Source organism: Rhinolophus hipposideros (genome assembly GCF_964194185.1).
Source record: "Rhinolophus hipposideros genome assembly, chromosome: 9".
NCBI lineage: Eukaryota > Metazoa > Chordata > Mammalia > Chiroptera > Rhinolophidae > Rhinolophus > Rhinolophus hipposideros.
The window spans coordinates 53,698,203-53,716,232 of record NC_138055.1 but is presented as its reverse complement, the minus strand read 5'-3'; the positions used below and the strand labels follow the sequence as shown (position 1 = coordinate 53,716,232).

The 18,030-nt window shown below is 54.0% G+C and overlaps 1 protein-coding gene across 1 annotated transcript; it reads left to right on the top strand.

The window, feature by feature from the left end:
• Positions 1 to 2,328: 2,328 nt before the first annotated feature.
• On the top strand, positions 2,329 to 16,739 carry SP7 (Sp7 transcription factor). The gene is made up of 4 exons (XM_081059311.1): positions 2,329 to 2,336; positions 9,406 to 9,653; positions 10,147 to 10,174; positions 14,886 to 16,739. Exons 3-4 carry the CDS (start codon positions 10,154 to 10,156, stop codon positions 16,158 to 16,160), a joined length of 1,296 nt encoding a protein of 431 aa, XP_080915437.1. The 5' UTR covers positions 2,329 to 2,336; positions 9,406 to 9,653; positions 10,147 to 10,153; the 3' UTR covers positions 16,161 to 16,739.
• Positions 16,740 to 18,030: the final 1,291 nt, after the last annotated feature.

Genomic DNA, 18,030 nt, shown 5'->3' with positions numbered 1-18,030 from the left:
ACCATTAAACAAGTGATTAAAAATGTCTTGAGGCAACCCCTCCCCAAGTGAGTTTGAGGATATGCCTTCTAACTATACCACGAGACCAAGGAAAAACACAATGACTTTTGGCCAGACTGATTAACTTTGGTCCTTCTTATGATTATCATATTCCCTCTTCCTTCTATCCCAGATTTTCCAGAACTTTACAATTTCTTTTTATTTTATTTAAAAAAAAATTTATTGGGGAATATTGGGGAACAGCGTGTTTTTCCAGGACCCATCAGCTCCAAGGCAAGTCGTTGTTTTTTTCCATCTAGTTGTGGAAGGCACAGCTCACTGGTCCACGTGGGATTCGAACCGGCTACCTGGGTTTTAGGAGCAGTGTGTTCTAACCAACTGAGCCAACTGGCCGCCCCAAACTTTACAATTTCAAATATTTCCCCTAAACCAGTGAGAAATTCCAGAAAAGAGCAGACTATGTGTCTCTATCCTCAGCTTTTCCAAAGCTCTGTCCTATATTCTATCCATGCCCAAATCTGCATTCTTCCCAGCAAAAGACAAATATGCAGAATGTAAGAATTAGGCCCCTGTCCTGGAAAGGCAGTGAGTGGGCAGAAGAGGATAATGCCCAAGAATGGACTGAAGTGGGGGCACAATCCCATGCTCTTCTTCTTAACCACCCTGGCTGAGGGGTGGACGGCAGGCTGTCACCAATGGGCCACAGGTCCCCAGGTTCCCAGGCTCCCGGAACTCCCTAAAACTGCATATTCTTGCTTGCTCTTTGTCCCTTGGCTGCCATGAGTGAGTCCACTGGACACCAGGTGCTTCTTCTCTAGGATTTGAAGGGAACTAGAAAGTGCTCCGAGGGTAGCATTGACAACAAGGAGCATCTCAGACTTCCTCTATCCCAGTTGGTTCCCAGGATCCTGGAGAGAGGGGTCAAGCCTGAGAGTCATCCAGAAGTGGAAGAGGCTGGTGGGTGTTGTCTAGCAAGGCACAGGCTGCCTTAGATGTCTGTCTGTCCCTTCACACTCTACCAACTAAGGTCTCCCTGCTCTCCTACCCCTGTATTCTTGGATTTCTAAGACTTTCTTGGCTGGCAAGGAAGCCCCAGGGTCCAAGGAAACTTCAGAGGGGTAAGGGACTGGGTAGAGAGAGAGTGTGGTCATCTATGTGTTTGTAGAATGTACTTATGTGAGTTTGTATGTCTCCTTCTAAGACCTGGACACTGTGGTTCATGAGTGTCACCATGCCATGCATGTCCACAATCATCTATGTGGCATGTGGTATGTGCCTTTGTGTGTCAAGGAAGGGGCTTCCTGTGAAGGGCATGTGTTGGGAGGGGATGATGGTGAGAGCATGGCTCCCTCTCCTCCTCCCCCATCCCTGCTCCCATCTGGCCTTGATCAGCCGGTCCCTGGGGAGGGAGCCGCGGTTTCGGATACAGGAAAATGTTCCAGGAAGCGGCCACTGTGCTGGGCCCTGCTCCTGCTCCCCCAGCGGAAATTGTTCCAGGAGGGAGGAGGGACGGGAGTGTTGAGATAGGATTAAGGGAGGAGGGGGTGGCTCTTGGCTCCCCTCTCCAAGGGATAAAGCAGGATAAATTAATGGAAGCTCAGGTCAGTCAGGAACCTGTATGCAGCTACCTGAATCATTTAATGCAGGAAAACTGAGAGCCAGCAAAAGATGGTTCCTTTTCTTATCTGGTTCTCTCTGGAGTGATGTTTAGGATTGGGATCTGGGTGGCCCCTCGGGGTCCGTTTTCTGGTCCTTCTAGTGGGTACCCAAGCTAGGGAGCAAGACACCTGGGTCTCCTCTGAAAGTGGTGTGGCTTGGTGAAGGGGGGTGAGCACAGGATTCAGCCCCCTCTTCTCCCCACTGAGGGGGCTTTGAAGCTTGGATCCAGGACTGGGAGGGCTGCCTAATTGGGATAATGGAGGTTAATGGGGCGCCTGGAGGGGGTGGCCACGCTCCTAGATCAAAGAGGCCAGCTCTTCCCAACCACCACAGCTGGAGGTCACAGCTGGAGGGGGAGGGGCAGGGACTTCGGGCCAGCCAGCAGGGGGTGCTCTGGCTCCTGAATACCTGTCTTTCGGAGTCTGACCTCGACTTCGCTTGGAACTACTTTTGCCTAGAGAGTGCTTGTGGGGAGCGGGAGGGGGGGTGGTAAAGCATTGGGATTGAGATTCAGACTCCTCTTTGTGTGAGAAGAGAGCTGAGAAAGAGAAAGGGCACGCGAGGCTGGCAGCCCCGGTTCCTTCGGGACCTCCGGCACCGCTAAGGAGGACGCCTGAGATCCGGCTCTGGAGAAAGCCCGGGCTGGGGAGGCAGGACTCCTATCGTAGATTCAGGCGGTAAAGAAAGGCCTGGGCGGGGCACTTGGGGGCGCTGGCTGTACGGAGGGGAAAGGGGCGTACGGAGCTCCCCCGCCGCCGCCTGCGCCCCCTCCCCCCGGTTGGCGCTCCCTCTCGGGCTCTAATCGGCGCGGCGGCCGCAGCGGGCAGAGTCAGCGCCGCCAGTCTCCGGGACGCGACTCCCAGCAATTGTGGTCGGGACCGCAGATATGCAGCTGCCTCCTGCCCGGGCGCCCGGCCCGGCCAGCCCCGCCTGCGCCCCGCCCCTCGGCCTCCCGGCCGCGCGGGGACACTGAGGCACGGAAGGGAGGCGACATCGCCGGCCTCCCTGAGCTCAGCCTAGGCTGCGAGAGGCGGCTGGGGAGGCCGTCGGCCTCTCCCCGCAGCCCCAGATCTCACGATCTCTGTGCGTCTGGGCGTCTGTCTTTGCCACAGCTGGAGCTGGGGCTGAGACCCCAATCCTGCCTTAGCTTAATCGCTCTCCTTGCTTCAAACATCCACGCCGGAAAAAGTCAAGCAATACTTTGAGGTCCAGAGTGGGCGTCCGATTGTGGGTGTGTGAGGAGGAGGTTGGTACTGGTGGAGGCTGAGTCCCAAAAGACTAGTTAACCTGGTCAGTGGAAAAAGGAAGGATGGGGAAGGGTGGCCCAGGCAGACTCGGAATTTACAGGGAGTCCCCGTCGTCGGAGAGGAGAAGAGGGGTGGAGGGTAGGGGTGGGTGTAGAGAGGCAGGGATGGGTGAAAAGGGGAAAAGGAAATAGTTAAGGAGGGATTAGAGCTGTGTGTGTGTGTGTGTGTGTGTGTGTGTGTACAGGGGGGGTTCCTCCTGGAAGGCTGGAGGCTAGGTCCTCAGATACAGCGAGGTGTCTTCACTCTGTTGACCAGATCCAGCTGCTGCAAATGGCCGTTCTCAGAACCGAATAGATACCTCTAAAATGTCTGCATGTCCTGTGTGCAGGTGCACACGCACGTCAAGGGAAGTCATTCTTGACTGTTCTCTCTCCCTCACTTCTCACATCCAATCAGTACCAAATCCTATCCATACCACCTCCTAAATATCACCCTTCCTTTGTCTTCTCCTCATACCCTCTGCTGCTACAGGGCACATCTTCTCACCTCTTGCCCGAACTGTAGCAACTGGCCCCCTTGCCTCTAATTTTGCCCTCCTCTGAACTTTCACAACACTACTAATTGGCACCACTGATGGAACAACGATTAAATGCCGGACACTGGACACTGGTAAGAGTTCTTTGTGACAAGGTTGCTCCTAATCCTTGTAACAACCCTGGGAGGTTGCTGTATTATGTTTTCCCATTCTAAAGAAGAAGAATCTAAAGCATCAAAGGTTAAATAACTCAGCTTGGGGCAGCCGGTTAGCTCAGTTGGTTAGAGCCCGGTGCTCTTAACAATGTTGCTGTTTCGATACCCTCATGGGCCACTGTGAGCTGCGCCCTCCACAACTAGATTGAAACTGCTTGACTTGGAGCTGGTGGGTCCTGGAAAAACACACTTAAATAAAAGTTAAAAAAAAAATTTTTTAAATAAAATAAATAACCCAGCTTATAGCCATAGTAAATGGCTGATGTACCCAGAACTGCCTGACTCTAAGCCTCAATTTCATTCTCTCTGCAGCCAGGGTCATCTTTCTAATACACAAATATTCCCATATGTTGCCCTTAGGATCAAGTTCAGATCCTGTGCACAGCTGATTAGACCTTCTCCATCGGTCTCCACTCTGTGCTCCAGTCACAGTCAACTTTCAGCCCCTCAAATGTGTCCTTATTCTCTCATACCTTTGCGCCTTTGTATATACCCCTCCCCCATCTATAACATTCTTCCTCTCTTCACCTGGCTAACTCTTATTCATCCTTCAGTTGCTTTACCTAGCCATCTCTTCTTTCAGGAAGCGCTGCCTGATTTCCTCAACACCAGCTTAGAGTCACTCTTTTGTCTCCAATAACTTCCAGTACTTACTCTCTTAAGATACTTCTCACTCTTTATGTTAGTTACTGATTTGTGAGGCAAAGGCCTGGGTCTGTCTTGTTCATGGTTGCATACCTGAGCTTTGCCCTGTGTGTGTGGTACAAAGTAGGTGCTTGCTGAGCATTTGTTGAATGAAAGAATGTTCCTCCGGTCCAGCCCGCAGTCTCCAAAAACTGTGATCTCAAGAAGAACCTGAGTAGGTCAGAGAAAACCGGCATGGACTGGTGTGGACCATTGCCTTGGGTTGTTCAGCCCCATTGCTCAGGACAGAACCGTGATCATGACCCCATCACCCCAAGTTCTCTTATTTTAAAGACACTAATATATTTCACGTTTCAGATTCCAGGGTTTCTTTTTTACAAAGAGTCATTTCCTTGAGATGCCCAGAGTCTTAGTTCAATGCTGACCCATATGAAGGCTCCCTTGTTTCAGATCAAATCTCAGACTTCCCCTTCTCTCCGTTTTCCTCTTTGTCTTCTGCCATACTTGCTCCTTCTTCCCTCTCCCATAGCACTTCTCTCTCTGATTCTGATCTGCCTCCTCTGGAGCTGCTATATTATCTCAGGGCTCAAATGTGAACTAAGAAAATGGAGGCTCCGAGCAGAGGGGAGCGAGGGCGAGTACCAGGATTCCTGTTCTGTAGCCCTGGTCCTGGAACAGGGAACCAGGCGACCTAGGGAGAGAGTTGAGGTGCACATATATGTGTATGAGTAAATGTGCACAGTATGTGGGGTGGAAAGCACTTTTTCCAAGCTGTCCTACACAGAGGTTGCTGGCCTCTTAAAAGCTTCCCTTCTTCCCTGTGTCTTCAGCTTTGCCTCCCAGAATCGGATCCCCTTCCCCAAGCTCCCTGCGCCTAGGCTCAGAATGCTAGCTAGGTCAAGGCACTGGGCAGTGTCCATATCCCAAAGCCATGAGTGGGTCTTCCCCCACCCAAGGAGTGAGTTTCCCTGGTCCCCAGCCCTATGGCTTTTGGAGAACCCTATCAGATTAGCAGCTGTTCCTCTGGCTCTCTTATCTGTATTCCCACCATCTCTGTTTTCCCTTAGGTCTCTTCCTTTGTCTTTCTGTTTCCCTGTCTTTGGAAGCCTTCTTTCCTGTCCCCTCTGTGTACTATGTCACCAGTGTCTCCACTGGAGACAAGGGTTGGGCTTGGGTGTATGGGGGGGGGGGGTGGGTAGTGGCCAGACCAGGGGCCTGGGACGTGAGCGCAACTTTCCAAGTTTCTCTTCCAGGCCCCTGTGGTTGGGGAGCTCCACAGAGGGAGAGATGAGTCAGCAGGGCCGCAGAGCAGGGGGGGTCTGGATGGGGGTGGGGATGCCATGCGGGGGTGGGGGGGTCCCCAGGGCCAGGGTGTTCTCTGGGGCCATCTTGGTCTCTGAACTCCGGTGGATGTGGGGAGTAAAAGATCAGTGAGTCCCCTAAAGGTACACTGGAGGTTCCTAGTAGGAATTGCAGGCAGCAATTCGTAGGTCTGGAAATGCCCTCCACGTCACCCTTAACCCCAGATTCTTGTAGGAAGAGGGATTCCTGAATCTCCTCTAGGAGAGCTCAGGGATCTCTAGAGCTGTAGATTCTGATGATACGCCTGTGTGTATGTGTGGGACATTTGCCATATTGTAACCGTGTGGATGATGTGAGTCTATACAAGTCCTTGTGTGGGGTGTTCTAGATGGCTGTGAATCTCTGCAGGTATGAACACTGGGATGTGCATTCTCGTGATTGGGGGTTAGAGTCAGAGTCTCGGTGCAAAAGCCTCATCTGTATGGGGTATGTGGATATTCCAGTGTGCATCAATACGGGTGCCTGCAGAGTATATCTATGTTTATCATTCAGCATGTGTGCAAGTGTGTATTTGAAAGTGTGTCACTCATTAGGTCTGTATTAGCGTATGTGTCAATCTTTATTTTATTTCAGCAGCTCTGTTCACTGTTCAGAGGAGATTCTCTCTAGGGGAGCCAAACCTTCTATAATAACAACAAAGGAAAGACTAGGAGTCCCTTTGGATTAGGGCTTTCAGAGGAGCCCAGCCTGGGACGTGGGCAGAGGGCAGTGGTATGGAAGGAGGGAGCTTCCCTGAGGAGTAGGGGGTTAGAAGTATCCCACTCTCCCCAATTTTCACTCTCCATCCCCACGAATCATTCCAAAAAGATCTAAAGAGAACTGAGGCAGGTTCCATATTCAACCCCCTCTAACCTAGAAATCCCACCCTGATTCTTCTAGGGAAGGGAGGGAAGGGAGCGGTCCCTGTGGTTCAGCCCAGTCCTGGGGTTGAGAGATCAGAAAGGCATCGTCCCACCCCTTCCTTCAGGGGTGTCCATCTCTGGGAGCTCAGCGTCTGGGTGGCCATGGGCGGAGGCTGAGGGGCCCCCAGGGTGGTGGGGTGGTGGATAGAAACCAGATGCCTAGGGGGTTTATACTGGAAGGACCAGAGCCGCAGCCTCTACCCGCCCCTGCCACATGGCGCCTCTGCCTGGGCTGCCCCACCCCCTGGGAGGCTGGGCTGAGGGAGGCCTGTGAGGGTGGAGGCAGGTCCTTGGTCAGGGCTCCCAGTTGCTGCTCCCAGCCCTTGGGGGCACTGGGAGGGGTTTGAGGGGTCTAGGCCCAGGAATACCAGGGCCTCTGCAGGGCTGCAGGACCATCTTTAAAAAGGGTGTGGAAGAAGTCAGAACCCAGGGTCCTGAGAGAGGCAGCTGGGGGCTTCCGGCAGCCCCTCGGCCCGGCTTTGGACAGACCTTTGGTAGGGGTCTCTATGTCCAGGCACTGTCCTGTTGGGATTGACACATCAGGCGCCCTGGCTCACATCTTCCTGGGGACGCTGCTCTTTTCTTTCTTTCCCCAGCACTCCTGCCCCGTCCCAGGTAGGATTAGGGTTTAAGGCCCCCAAAGGAAGTGAAGGAGGTTGACCCTCCTTGCCATCCATCTCCTCTCCCGAACTCTGCACCTCTTCTCATCCTTTCATCATTCCTCTTTATACCCTTCAATCTCTTCCTTTCCTCCCCGATCTAGTTTGATCCCTACTGTAACACCTCTCTCACCTGCCCTTTCTTCTCTGGCGTCTAGACTTTTCTCCTCTTCCTCAGTTGCCTGCCTGACCTAACTAGCTTTGGGTTTTTGTGCTGGCACAGTAATTTTTCCAAAGCTTCCCCATCCTCTTCCCAACTTCTGGGGTGGGGATGGCAGGGCGGGCGGGCAGAAATCCATCTAGCACCTCAGGCTCAGATGCCCCCCACCAGGGGGAGACTGCGAGGTCACGGGACACCCCACCACGGGCACTTCCTCTTGGGCAGACGGGTGGGGTGGCCCGTGTAATCATCGGACACAATTATGCGCTATTTATACTCCATCCCCGCCCCCCCACCTGCCTGGCCGCTTTAACCCTCTGCCTCCTCCGGACCTGACCAGGCCTCCAGCTATTTTCCCTGTCCTGTCCTTTCTCGAAACCATTGTCTCCTCATCTTTGTTCCTCTGGATCGGTTTCTTTTCCTTTTTAGATTTTTCTACTCTCTGGTTTTTTAAAGCCACATACCTGGTCTTCTGTTTTCCTCTTTTCTCTCTGTTATATCCCATAGTGTCTCTTATTCTCTCGGACTGTTTCATTTGCTCTGTGTGTCTCTGGGTCTTTCTGGCCTGTCTGTGTTTCTTCTTTTGCTTCTTTTCCTTTGTCTGCCAGTCATCCTGGTTCCCTAACCCCAAAATGTGACCCACAGAGTTCCATGGGGGAAACCAAATCTTGGGGCTGGAATCCAGAACTCCTGGGTCCTGCCCTGAACTTTGATCCTGCCTGCTGGTTAAGCTTCATTAACCCTCCCTGGACTTCCATCAGCTCCTTACCCCTCCCCACTTTTTCCTTGGAGAGCTGGGAGAGCAAAAGTAGCAAGGAAGTGGGCACTCAGGAAGAGAAAGTGAGGGGACTGTGTTGGGAGTTGGAGGGGTGGGAAGGGAAGGACAGGGCTCCATTCCTTTAATGGGCAGGGCTGGGAGGGGGGAGAAGGGTGTGTTGGGGAATAACTTGTAAAACAACCCCAGCTGGCTGGGCCCCTCTGAGGGAGAGATGCTGGTTCTACCACTTGGCTGCCCAGTCCTTTCTCTCCCACAAATTTACCTTAAGACCCAGGTTTCAGTTAATAGACTTTTTGGTTTCCCTTTCCCAACCTAGTTGACCTTCCTTTTCTTCTTCCCCATTTTGATGAGAAGTCAAAGTTGGGAAGTCCTGCTTAAGCTCTAACTTCAAGTCTTCCTGCTGCAGAGGGAAATTGATGCATGGCAATGAGAAAGGGAACCAGGAGCCCCCTCCCAGGAAAACATGATCACTCATGAGAACTATCTATCAAAGGATGGAGATTTGATGTGTGGCCAAGAAAGGCCTGGGGAGGGTAAGTGGCAAGAAGTGATGAAGGCTAGGGCATATCTTTTGGGGGGCTTAATCCAAGGGGGTTAGGCTTGGGCATGGATGAGTTGACCCAATGACCTACCTGCCTTAAATTTTCTCAGAATCAGAAGATCCAGATTCTGCCCCACAGAGTGAAGTAGGCCTAGGTGCCACTTCCTAGGAGTGAAACTGAGGCACGGGGAGGAAGACTGAGGAACCCCCATGCCTGTGCCAACCCCTCCCTCACTCTCGGTTGCTTCCTCCAGGCCTTGCTCTGGAACCTGCTTCAAGAACCCTAAAAGCTTGGGCAGCAGGAGCCTTCACCCCAGAACACACTCTTCCTCCTCTTTTTCATGATACACATGTACACGTGCACACACACGCACATACACACTGCTCTCCTGATCAGGAGGGGGGTGACCGGAGAAGCAAGCATCTCTGGTCAACTTGGTGTGCATGTGGTGTGTGTGCCTCTAGCCCTGTCACTGAGCTCGTTTGTGTGTGAGTTTGTCTGCATTCATTCATGACAGAGGCCGTGTCCACAGCACTGTGTGTGTACACGTGCATGTATCATCCTGTGTTTGTCCATGAGTATGTATGTCAGTGTGTTCCAGTCTCTCTCTGTGAGTGTCGTCCCCAATCCCCCATCCCCCCCCTGGATCTCTAATTAGTGGTTTGGGGTTTGTTCCTTTTCCCTCCTGTTCCTTCCCTCAGCGGCAGCAGCGGCGGCAGCCTCAGCAGCAGCAGGAGCTGCAGCAGCAGAAGCAGCAGCAGCCGAGCAGAAGCCAGAACGCTGGAGTCAGGAGGATTGTAGGATCGGAGCCCGAGTGGGAACAGGAGTGGAGCTGGCCTAGGAGAAGCACCGAGCCATCCCAGGACTCTCAGGCCACCTCCTGCCTGCACTCCCACTGCCAGACCTCCAGAGAGGAGAGACCCAGGACACACAGCCCCAGATCCCCAAGGTATCTGATACTGGGGAGCTCTGGGAGGGGTTCCCACAGATGCCCATGGGATTGCTGGGGGCGGGGTGTGGGACACCTGGGCCCACCTACCCTCAAATCTTCCCCTCAGCTCCCCCCAGGATGTCCTGACAACTTGCCCATGTCCTTATCCCCCTTTCTCCTTCCACCCCTTCCCTGGGAGCCCTGTTTCTCTTCTCCCGCCCAGATCCCTTCTTTGGGGAGCTCAGCAAATGGAGCAGGAAATTTGGACCCTCTGCCTCCCTCTCTCGCCCTGCTCATTGGATCCGGAGGCTTCTCCGCTGGGAAAGCTGTAATTAGAGGGTGGATCCCTACAGACAGAGAGCAGCCCCCCCACCCCCCACCCCCCAGTCCCTTCTAACTTTAGATCTCTTCTCTCCCATTCTCCCATTCTCCCTCTCCCTCCCTCTCCCTCTCCCTCTCTCTACGGCTCGGCTCTCTCCATCTGCCTGGCTCCTTGGGACCTGGTCCCCAGCCTCAGGATGGCGTCCTCCCTGCTTGAGGTAACTGCCCCCTCCTCCCCCCAGGATACCAGCCGCAATCTTAATGGTTCTAATCCCTGCCTGCCCCCCACCTCCCAACTCACACAGACAGTTGCTGTGGTGCTTGTCACTTTCAGGGGACTCTCAGATGAAGAGAGGAGTAGGGTCAGAGGAGGAGAGGAGCAAAGGGCAGGAGAAAGGGGGAGGAGAGAACAGGGCCAGGGATCAGAGAGCAGTCCAAGAAGTAGGATGGAAAAGGGATGGAGAAAGGAGCAAGTGGAGGGGGGAGTGGAAAGAAGGGTGGGAGATAGCTAAGCTGGTCGCACACAGGAGGAGAGAGAGAAGGTGATAGGACCAGTTGAGTGGGCACAAAGTGGAAATTGGGTACAGCTCCTAGGGGGTCTTGTCTCCTGGAACTCTTAGCCTGACCTGCATCTTGTCTGGTTTGTAGGTGGGGAGGGGGCTGGGCCTCTAGGCTGCTGTGTGCAGGAGAGGAGGTGGGCTATGAGAAAAGGGAGAAGGGCAGTCCTGTGCATGTGTGGGGGCGTTGACCAGAGGAACTGGGCCCCGGCCTGAGAGGGAACCAAGGAGGAGGGCCAGGGTCTGAGGCCGCCTGCCCGGCTCACAAATATTTAGCTTTCAGCCAAAGACAAACTCAGCTCTATTTTGGGAGTGGGAGGCTCCAGGGCGGACTAGGCCACTTCCCCTCCAGGCTCGGACCCCAGCATCCCTTGCCTCTGGCACTGGGGATGGAGGGTACTAGGGTACCATGGGGTCAGGGTTTGGGGTCTTGAGAAATCTGACTCTACCAGGTCTTCTGGGGGACTCATGGCACATAGTTGGAAGGGGGACTCACAGCCACTCAGAGCCTGTTTGAACGTTCTGAATTCTCCCTGCCTCTGGGTCTCTGACTGTTTCTCTGTCACCATCTCTGTCATGCTTTCTAAGTCCGCCCATAGGAATTTGGCCAGAGAGCCCTCCCTTAGTCAACCCCCTTCAGTCGCCTTGAACCTTCCATATTCTCGGGCCCCTCAGAAGCCCCTGTCTCTGTTCCCGGTGCCTTAGCCCAGGTCCCAGGGGTAATGGGCCAAACAGGAAGTCCACACATTGAGCCTGTAAGAGAGGTGTGTGTGAGACGGAGTGGGATCTTAATGCCTGTGTTCATTGGCCTGAGTGTAAGTGTTAGAAAGTAAACCAGCGACTGTATGCATGGCTGGCTTTGTGAGAGCACAGGTATATGTGTGTGTACAAGCGGGGACATCTGCGTGTCTGTTAGTCCAAGTGAGGAATGGTGTATGTGTGTCAGGCTGGGAGATACTGAATTTGTGACTGAGTTTTAGCAAATGACATGAGAGCCAATGGGACGGACAACATGTCCCTTGTCACTGCTCTGTTCCCAGTCAGGGGTCCCCAGCTGTTGGGCTCTACCCCTGCTGCAATGATGGCAGACTGCTCACCCTGCCATCTTCCCACTAGACTATATTGAGCCACCATTGAAACACTGTGTTTGGTCTTAAGGAAGCTGGAGGACTAAGGTGCATGGAAATCCTGGGTCCACCTAAGGCAGGGGCAGTGTCAGTAGACATGGGCATCATGCCAAAGTTGCCAGCGTGGCATTGGTGCCTGGGGGAAGGGCTGACCCAAAGGCCTGCTGGAAAGACACAGGACTGGGATAGCACTTGGCAGGAGGAGTGTGTCGCGAAAACGGGGCCTCCATGTCCCTCATTTCTTGTGAGCTAAAGATGCCCCAACATAAAAGACACTCCAGTCCTTCTGTCTCTTTCACCAATTTTTGGGCACCTGGGACCTTAACCTTCCCTCTCCCAGCCTCCACCACCAGGAAGCCCTCCACCTGGTATGGCTGGGCTCTTTGGCAGGGGGAGGAATTTGGGACAAGAGAGGGAAGCAGCTGCTGCTTGATGGGAGGCTCTCACCTGGGCTGAGTGAAATGCAGGGGGATGGATAGGAAGGAGGGAGAAATGGGGATGGGGGCTAGGTGGGGATGAAGAATCTGAAGTTCAGAGAGAACTAAACAACTTGGGAGGAGGCTGAAGAAGTGAAGAACTGGAAACTGGGACCTTGGGTACTCAGAACTGATGGCCAGTTAGCCCTCAGGTGTGCAGTGAGCATTCCACTGGGAGGTCAGCTGGGCACAGTGAGCAACCTGGAGAGAGGGGCTCCCTTCCCCGGCTGCACACCTGGGTGAGAGGGCTGGGACAGCTCCTCATGTTGTTCCTTCTCCAGAGGCTTCTCTTTTGGTACTTTAAGCCTGCCTTTTTGTTGTTTTCAGCAGATGGTGGGTAGAGGTAGGAGGAAAAACAACTGGAAGGTGGGACTCCTGGGTCCCCAGAAAGGTAATGCATTTAATTAGGTATGGGAGCTCATATTTAGAACCCTTCATCAGGACCCTCTCCCTGGTTCTCAAGCACAAGCAGCAAGAGAAGGAAACTGAGGCTGTGGTAAAACAGCCAGGGGCCCAGCTCTCTTGGCCTCTAGAACATTCTGAGAGGGCCTGGTGCTTTACTCCTTTTCTCTGCTCTCAGCGGCCCTGGGGGCCTCCCTCCTCAGGGCTGGGGTCTCCTGTTGGCCTAGGGCTGCTTGCCTTCTTTCACCCCTCCTTCCCTCCCCACAGCTGGGTGGGGTCCCTAGGCTTGGCTGAGGCCCCTGTGGCCACAGTGTGAGGGCCGGGCGGGGGGGACGGCGTCGGCGTTTTTAAAAATAAACCGACCGCAGGGAAACCAACGGAGCCGGGCCGGGCTGGGCAGAGGGGGAGGGGGCGGTCAGGGGGAGAAGGCTGGAGGAGTGGCCTGGTCTGGGGGTTTTCTGGGGCCCAGCCCTGTGGTGGTTTTCTTAGGTAGGAAATCTGCCTTCTTCGTCGTCCTCCTCCTCCTTCCCCCACCCTTTTCTCTTCCTCCTTTCTTTTCCTCTGTTTTCCTTTGCCTTTTTAGCCGGATCTCTTTCTGTCACCTCTCTTTGTTTATACTGCTTTCCTCTCATTCGCTCCCTTTTGTTTTACCTTTCTGCTCTTTTGGGTCCCTGCCCATTTCTGCCCCCTAATGCCAGTTTCCCCTCTGTTCCCCTTCCCCCACCCTTGGGGGCTTTTATGTCAGGTCTTGACTTTGTGCTGGGTGCTTTGCGCCCGTGTCTCTGGGTCTCTGCCTCTCCCCTTCACACACCATGTTTCTACCTCTCCTTTCTGCTGGGGTTGGGCTCTTGCCCCAGCAGCTACCCTGCTCTAGCCCACCATCAGTTTGGGAAAGACCAGGGCTTTTCCCATAACCAGATTTGAGAAAGCTTTTGGTGGCTCAGATTTGGGCGTCTGTGTCCATGGGGTCAACAGGACCTCAGGTCCTGAGGTAATTGGGCGGGGATGGGGGGGCAGCAGCAGTTTGCACCTGGGGAGCAGGGCAGGAGTGGTGACTGCTTATGCTCCTCACTGCAGACCTACCTTGGGGATTGTTGCCATACCCACATGCTAAGAGCTGGCACACAGGGCTGGGAACCCTGAGTTCTTGGTTTCTTTTACCAGGAAGGCACCAGGTATATCGGCTTTTGAGGACCCCAGTCAGGGAACTGTCCAGGGTCAGCTTTTGAGGACATATTTTTTGGTGGGATTCTCAGTAATGGACGCATGTCTATGCCAGCAAGGGATTCTGGAGGGCATCTCCTCCCGGAATGTGCTGAGGCTGACTCACAGAGGGGTATCAGGAGCTCCTGAGTGATGGTGATGTCAGGGGGTCTGGCCTGGTAGTAGCAGCAGGCTGGGCACTAAGGGCTTTCTGTGTTTCTAGAAGACCTCCATGCTCTGCATCTACATATCTTCCTTCACGTGCTGTGTTGAATGGTGAAGAGAGACCAGCTACATGGGCTACGTGTCAGGGGACATTGAGGCACGCAGGGGTGTGGCTGTGAGCCAGTGTCTTAGCTATCCCAATTCCTGAGGACTTCAGGTTCTTCCAGCCCTCCAAAAGGGGTACCAGCTGGCTCCGCAAAGCAGGAGGTGCCCACTGCCCGCTTGAAAGACATTCTTGCCTCAGCCACAGTCCTGGCTTGGCTACAGCCCTGTTCCCTCTCAATGTCCCAGTGTCTCCACAGTCGCTTCCTCTTGCTCCTCAGCCCCAGAGTCCCTGCCAAGAGATTCCTTACCAGGGACATGAGGACGAGGCCTCAGGGAGACCAGGCCACTGCTTTAGCCAGGAGATGAAGTGGAGACAGGAAGTGGAATACGGGGTAACGCTGGGGAAATCTGGAATGAGGGCAACTACAGTCCCCTAATATTTCTCCTTCCCATCGTGCTCTTTGAGCCTCTGCTTTCCCCTGCCAGCTCCTCACCATGGCCTCTGCTATGAAGCCACTCCCAGGAGTCAGCATCCCTAATTCTTCCTCATCCAGGTGCTGACTCTATCCCTAGCTCTTCTCACGCTGTTTAAGAGGTGTCTCCTGTTCCTTGAAGGCCCTTGCACACCCAGCTACTCCACAGTGAACTCTCCTTCCTGCCTCCTGGGTTGGGGTGCTAGGCTGCAGTCTTGGGCCTCTGCTCTCCTTTCACAATGCCATCTGAGCTTGGCCCTGGGACCGTCCTTACTGGCCCCCCTCTTACCTCTAATTCCCCGTTCTCTTCACTTCTTCCCTGACCCTTCTGTTCTCCATGTCTCTAGGTTGCAGTCCTAAAGTTTGCCCTTCCCTCTGCATTCTCCTTCTCTCCCCTAAGCAGTGTTCCCTCTCTTCCCAGGAGGAAGCTCACTATGGCTCCAGTCCCCTGGCCATGCTGACAGCAGCGTGCAGCAAATTTGGTGGCTCCAGCCCTCTGCGGGACTCAACGACACTGGGCAAAGCAGGCACGAAGAAGCCATACTCTGTGGGCAGTGACCTTTCAGCCCCCAAAACCATGGGGGATGCCTACCCAGCCCCCTTTTCAAGCACCAATGGGCTCCTCTCACCTGCAGGCAGTCCACCAGCACCCACCTCGGGCTATGCCAATGACTACCCTCCCTTTTCTCACTCATTCCCTGGGCCCACAGGCACCCAGGATCCTGGGCTACTAGTGCCCAAGGGGCACAGCTCGTCTGACTGCCTGCCCAGTGTCTACACTTCTCTGGACATGGCACACCCCTACGGCTCCTGGTACAAGGCAGGCATCCATGCAGGCATCTCACCAGGCCCAGGCAATGCTCCTACACCTTGGTGGGACATGCACCCTGGGGGCAACTGGCTAGGTGGTGGGCAGGGCCAGGGTGATGGGCTGCAAGGGACCCTGCCCACAGGCCCTGCTCAGCCTCCATTGAACCCCCAGCTACCCACCTACCCATCTGACTTTGCCCCCCTTAATCCAGCCCCCTACCCAGCTCCCCACCTCCTGCAACCAGGGCCGCAGCATGTCTTACCCCAAGATGTCTATAAACCCAAAGCAGTGGGCAATAGTGGGCAGCTGGAGGGGAGTGGTGGAGCCAAACCCTCTCGGGGTGCAGGCACAGGGGGCAGTGGTGGATATGGGGGCAGTGGAGCAGGGCGCTCTTCCTGTGACTGCCCCAACTGCCAGGAGCTAGAGCGCCTGGGGGCAGCAGCAGCTGGGTTGCGGAAGAAGCCCATTCACAGCTGCCACATCCCTGGCTGCGGCAAGGTATATGGCAAGGCCTCACACCTGAAGGCCCACTTGCGCTGGCACACGGGTGAGAGGCCCTTCGTCTGCAACTGGCTCTTCTGCGGCAAGAGGTTCACCCGTTCTGACGAGTTGGAACGCCACGTGCGCACTCACACCCGGGAGAAAAAGTTCACCTGCCTGCTCTGCTCCAAGCGCTTTACCAGGAGTGACCACCTGAGCAAACACCAACGCACCCATGGCGAGCCGGGCCCAGGCCCCCCACCCAGTGGCCCCAAGGAGCTGGGGGAGGGTCGCAGCACTGGGGAAGAGGAGGCCAGTCAGACGCCCCGACCTTCAGCCTCTCCAGCACCCCCAGAGAAAGCTCCTGAAGGCAGCCCGGAGCAGAGCAACCTGCTGGAGATCTGAGCTGGATGGAGGATTCCAGCCCCAGGGCTGCTTGCCAGCCTCTTCTGGCTCTGTGGACCACTGCTTGCCCTTCACTGCCTTTGCCCCATGCATGCTGCCCTTTGGGGCTCTCATTCATCTCTCCCCTGGCCATTCTGGGCCTGGGTATCTTCCTGCATGCCCCCTCAAGCTCACCGTTTCCCCTTGCCATGAGCCCATTCCACAAACTCTCCTCTTAGGCCCTCACCTTGTACCTGATTTCTGCACTCTGGCTTCCTAAACTCTCCCTCGCCCCTGCTCACAGCTTCTCTCTCCTCTGCTTTTACCATCCCAACCCCCTTTCTTTTCATTTGGGCTCCCAACATTTTATTTCTCCATCTCACTAAGACTTTGATATGCATCTTTTCTGCTTCCCAAGCTTATTTACCACTATCTCTTAGTTTCCAGGCTTCAGTCTTCCCAACTTCTTATTCCATTGCTTTCCATGACTCAGAGCATTCTTTTTACAAACACAATGATGATGATGATGATAATTTATTGCCCCCTGGTGGCCTCTTCATTAGGGACTATATTTAGGGGGATTGGGGTTAGTGACCTGGCAGGGAGCAGGGTGCCAAAAGGGGGGCAGACCAGTGGGGATCTGATCCCAAAGATGGGGTGACCCCCAGGGTCAGGGAGGCTGCCCCCAGCCTTGTATATTTAACCCCTATGTTCCAAGAGAAATGAATAGTAATAATAATAATTCTATTTATCTAAGTTATGATGACAGGTCAGGTAGAGTGAGCTGGGGAGGGAAGGAGGTCCATTTCTGTTATGGAAATTTTACACAAGTGCATTTCTGTATAGAAAAAGTGTTACTGGAGATCTTGTTAACAGAATTTCTATACCAAGGTCTCAGTTAATGGGGTTTCTCTTTTAATGGAATCTCTGCTAATAGGGTTGGTTAGCTAGATCTCTGTTAGAGAGTTTATGGGGTCTCTCTCAGTTAGGGGATCCCTAATATTCCCACCCCCAGCCAGAAGCTGTGAAACCTCAAGTCCTATGGAGGGGAGGACTGGAATGTACCCCAGCTCCCTCGACCCCAGAACAGGTTCTTCCACTGCCCCCTTCCCACACACCTTGACCCCATCAGGCTAATCCGTTGTTGCCATGGTTATGGAGAACTTGCCGTATTAGGCTCTTTGGGGAAGCCCACCTAACAGGACAATTTGGAGGTGTCTCTCCTGAAGAATAGGTGGGGAAGGCTCTGGGATCAGATTCAAATAAATCCAGTATTTATTGAGTGCCTACTCTGGGCAAGGCACCGTGCAAGGCTGGTGCCTATAAGCCATGAGAAAGAATTTATAGAGCTAGGAGGACAGAGGTCCCCAAGCTGATATGGGTGCATACACAGGCCCCCAACCTGGGACTTCCGATGCTCCCAACTCCACCTCCAGTGACTTTTAAAGCCGCTTCGTGCCTTTGAATGCCTTTCCTGTGACTTTGGATCCTCCTTTTCTGTCTCCTGCTCCCTCAGGCCTCAAGTTAAAGGGTTAAAGCCGCTGGGGCTTGGGGAGAGGGTAACATTATGGAAGGAAAGGGATTATGCCCTCATGGAGTCTTTTTTTTTTTAATTTAATAAATAAAAGTTCGATTTTAAACTCTGTCCTGGTGAGAAAATGGGAAGAGGAAGGGAGAAGGGTGAGCCACAGGGATTTTCATTGGCAAACTGGAGACTCCCCATGGGCATGCCCGTTTGCACTTTATGTCCGCGGTGGAACACTTCCTGGGCCAGGCCCTCCAGCGGAGTTCAGTTTTCGACCGCGTAGAGCTCTCTGCAGCGTTGGGAAGACGGGTTTCTTCCCCGGCTTTCTCCGATTCCGCACCCACGGACCCGTGCGGACCAGTGCGG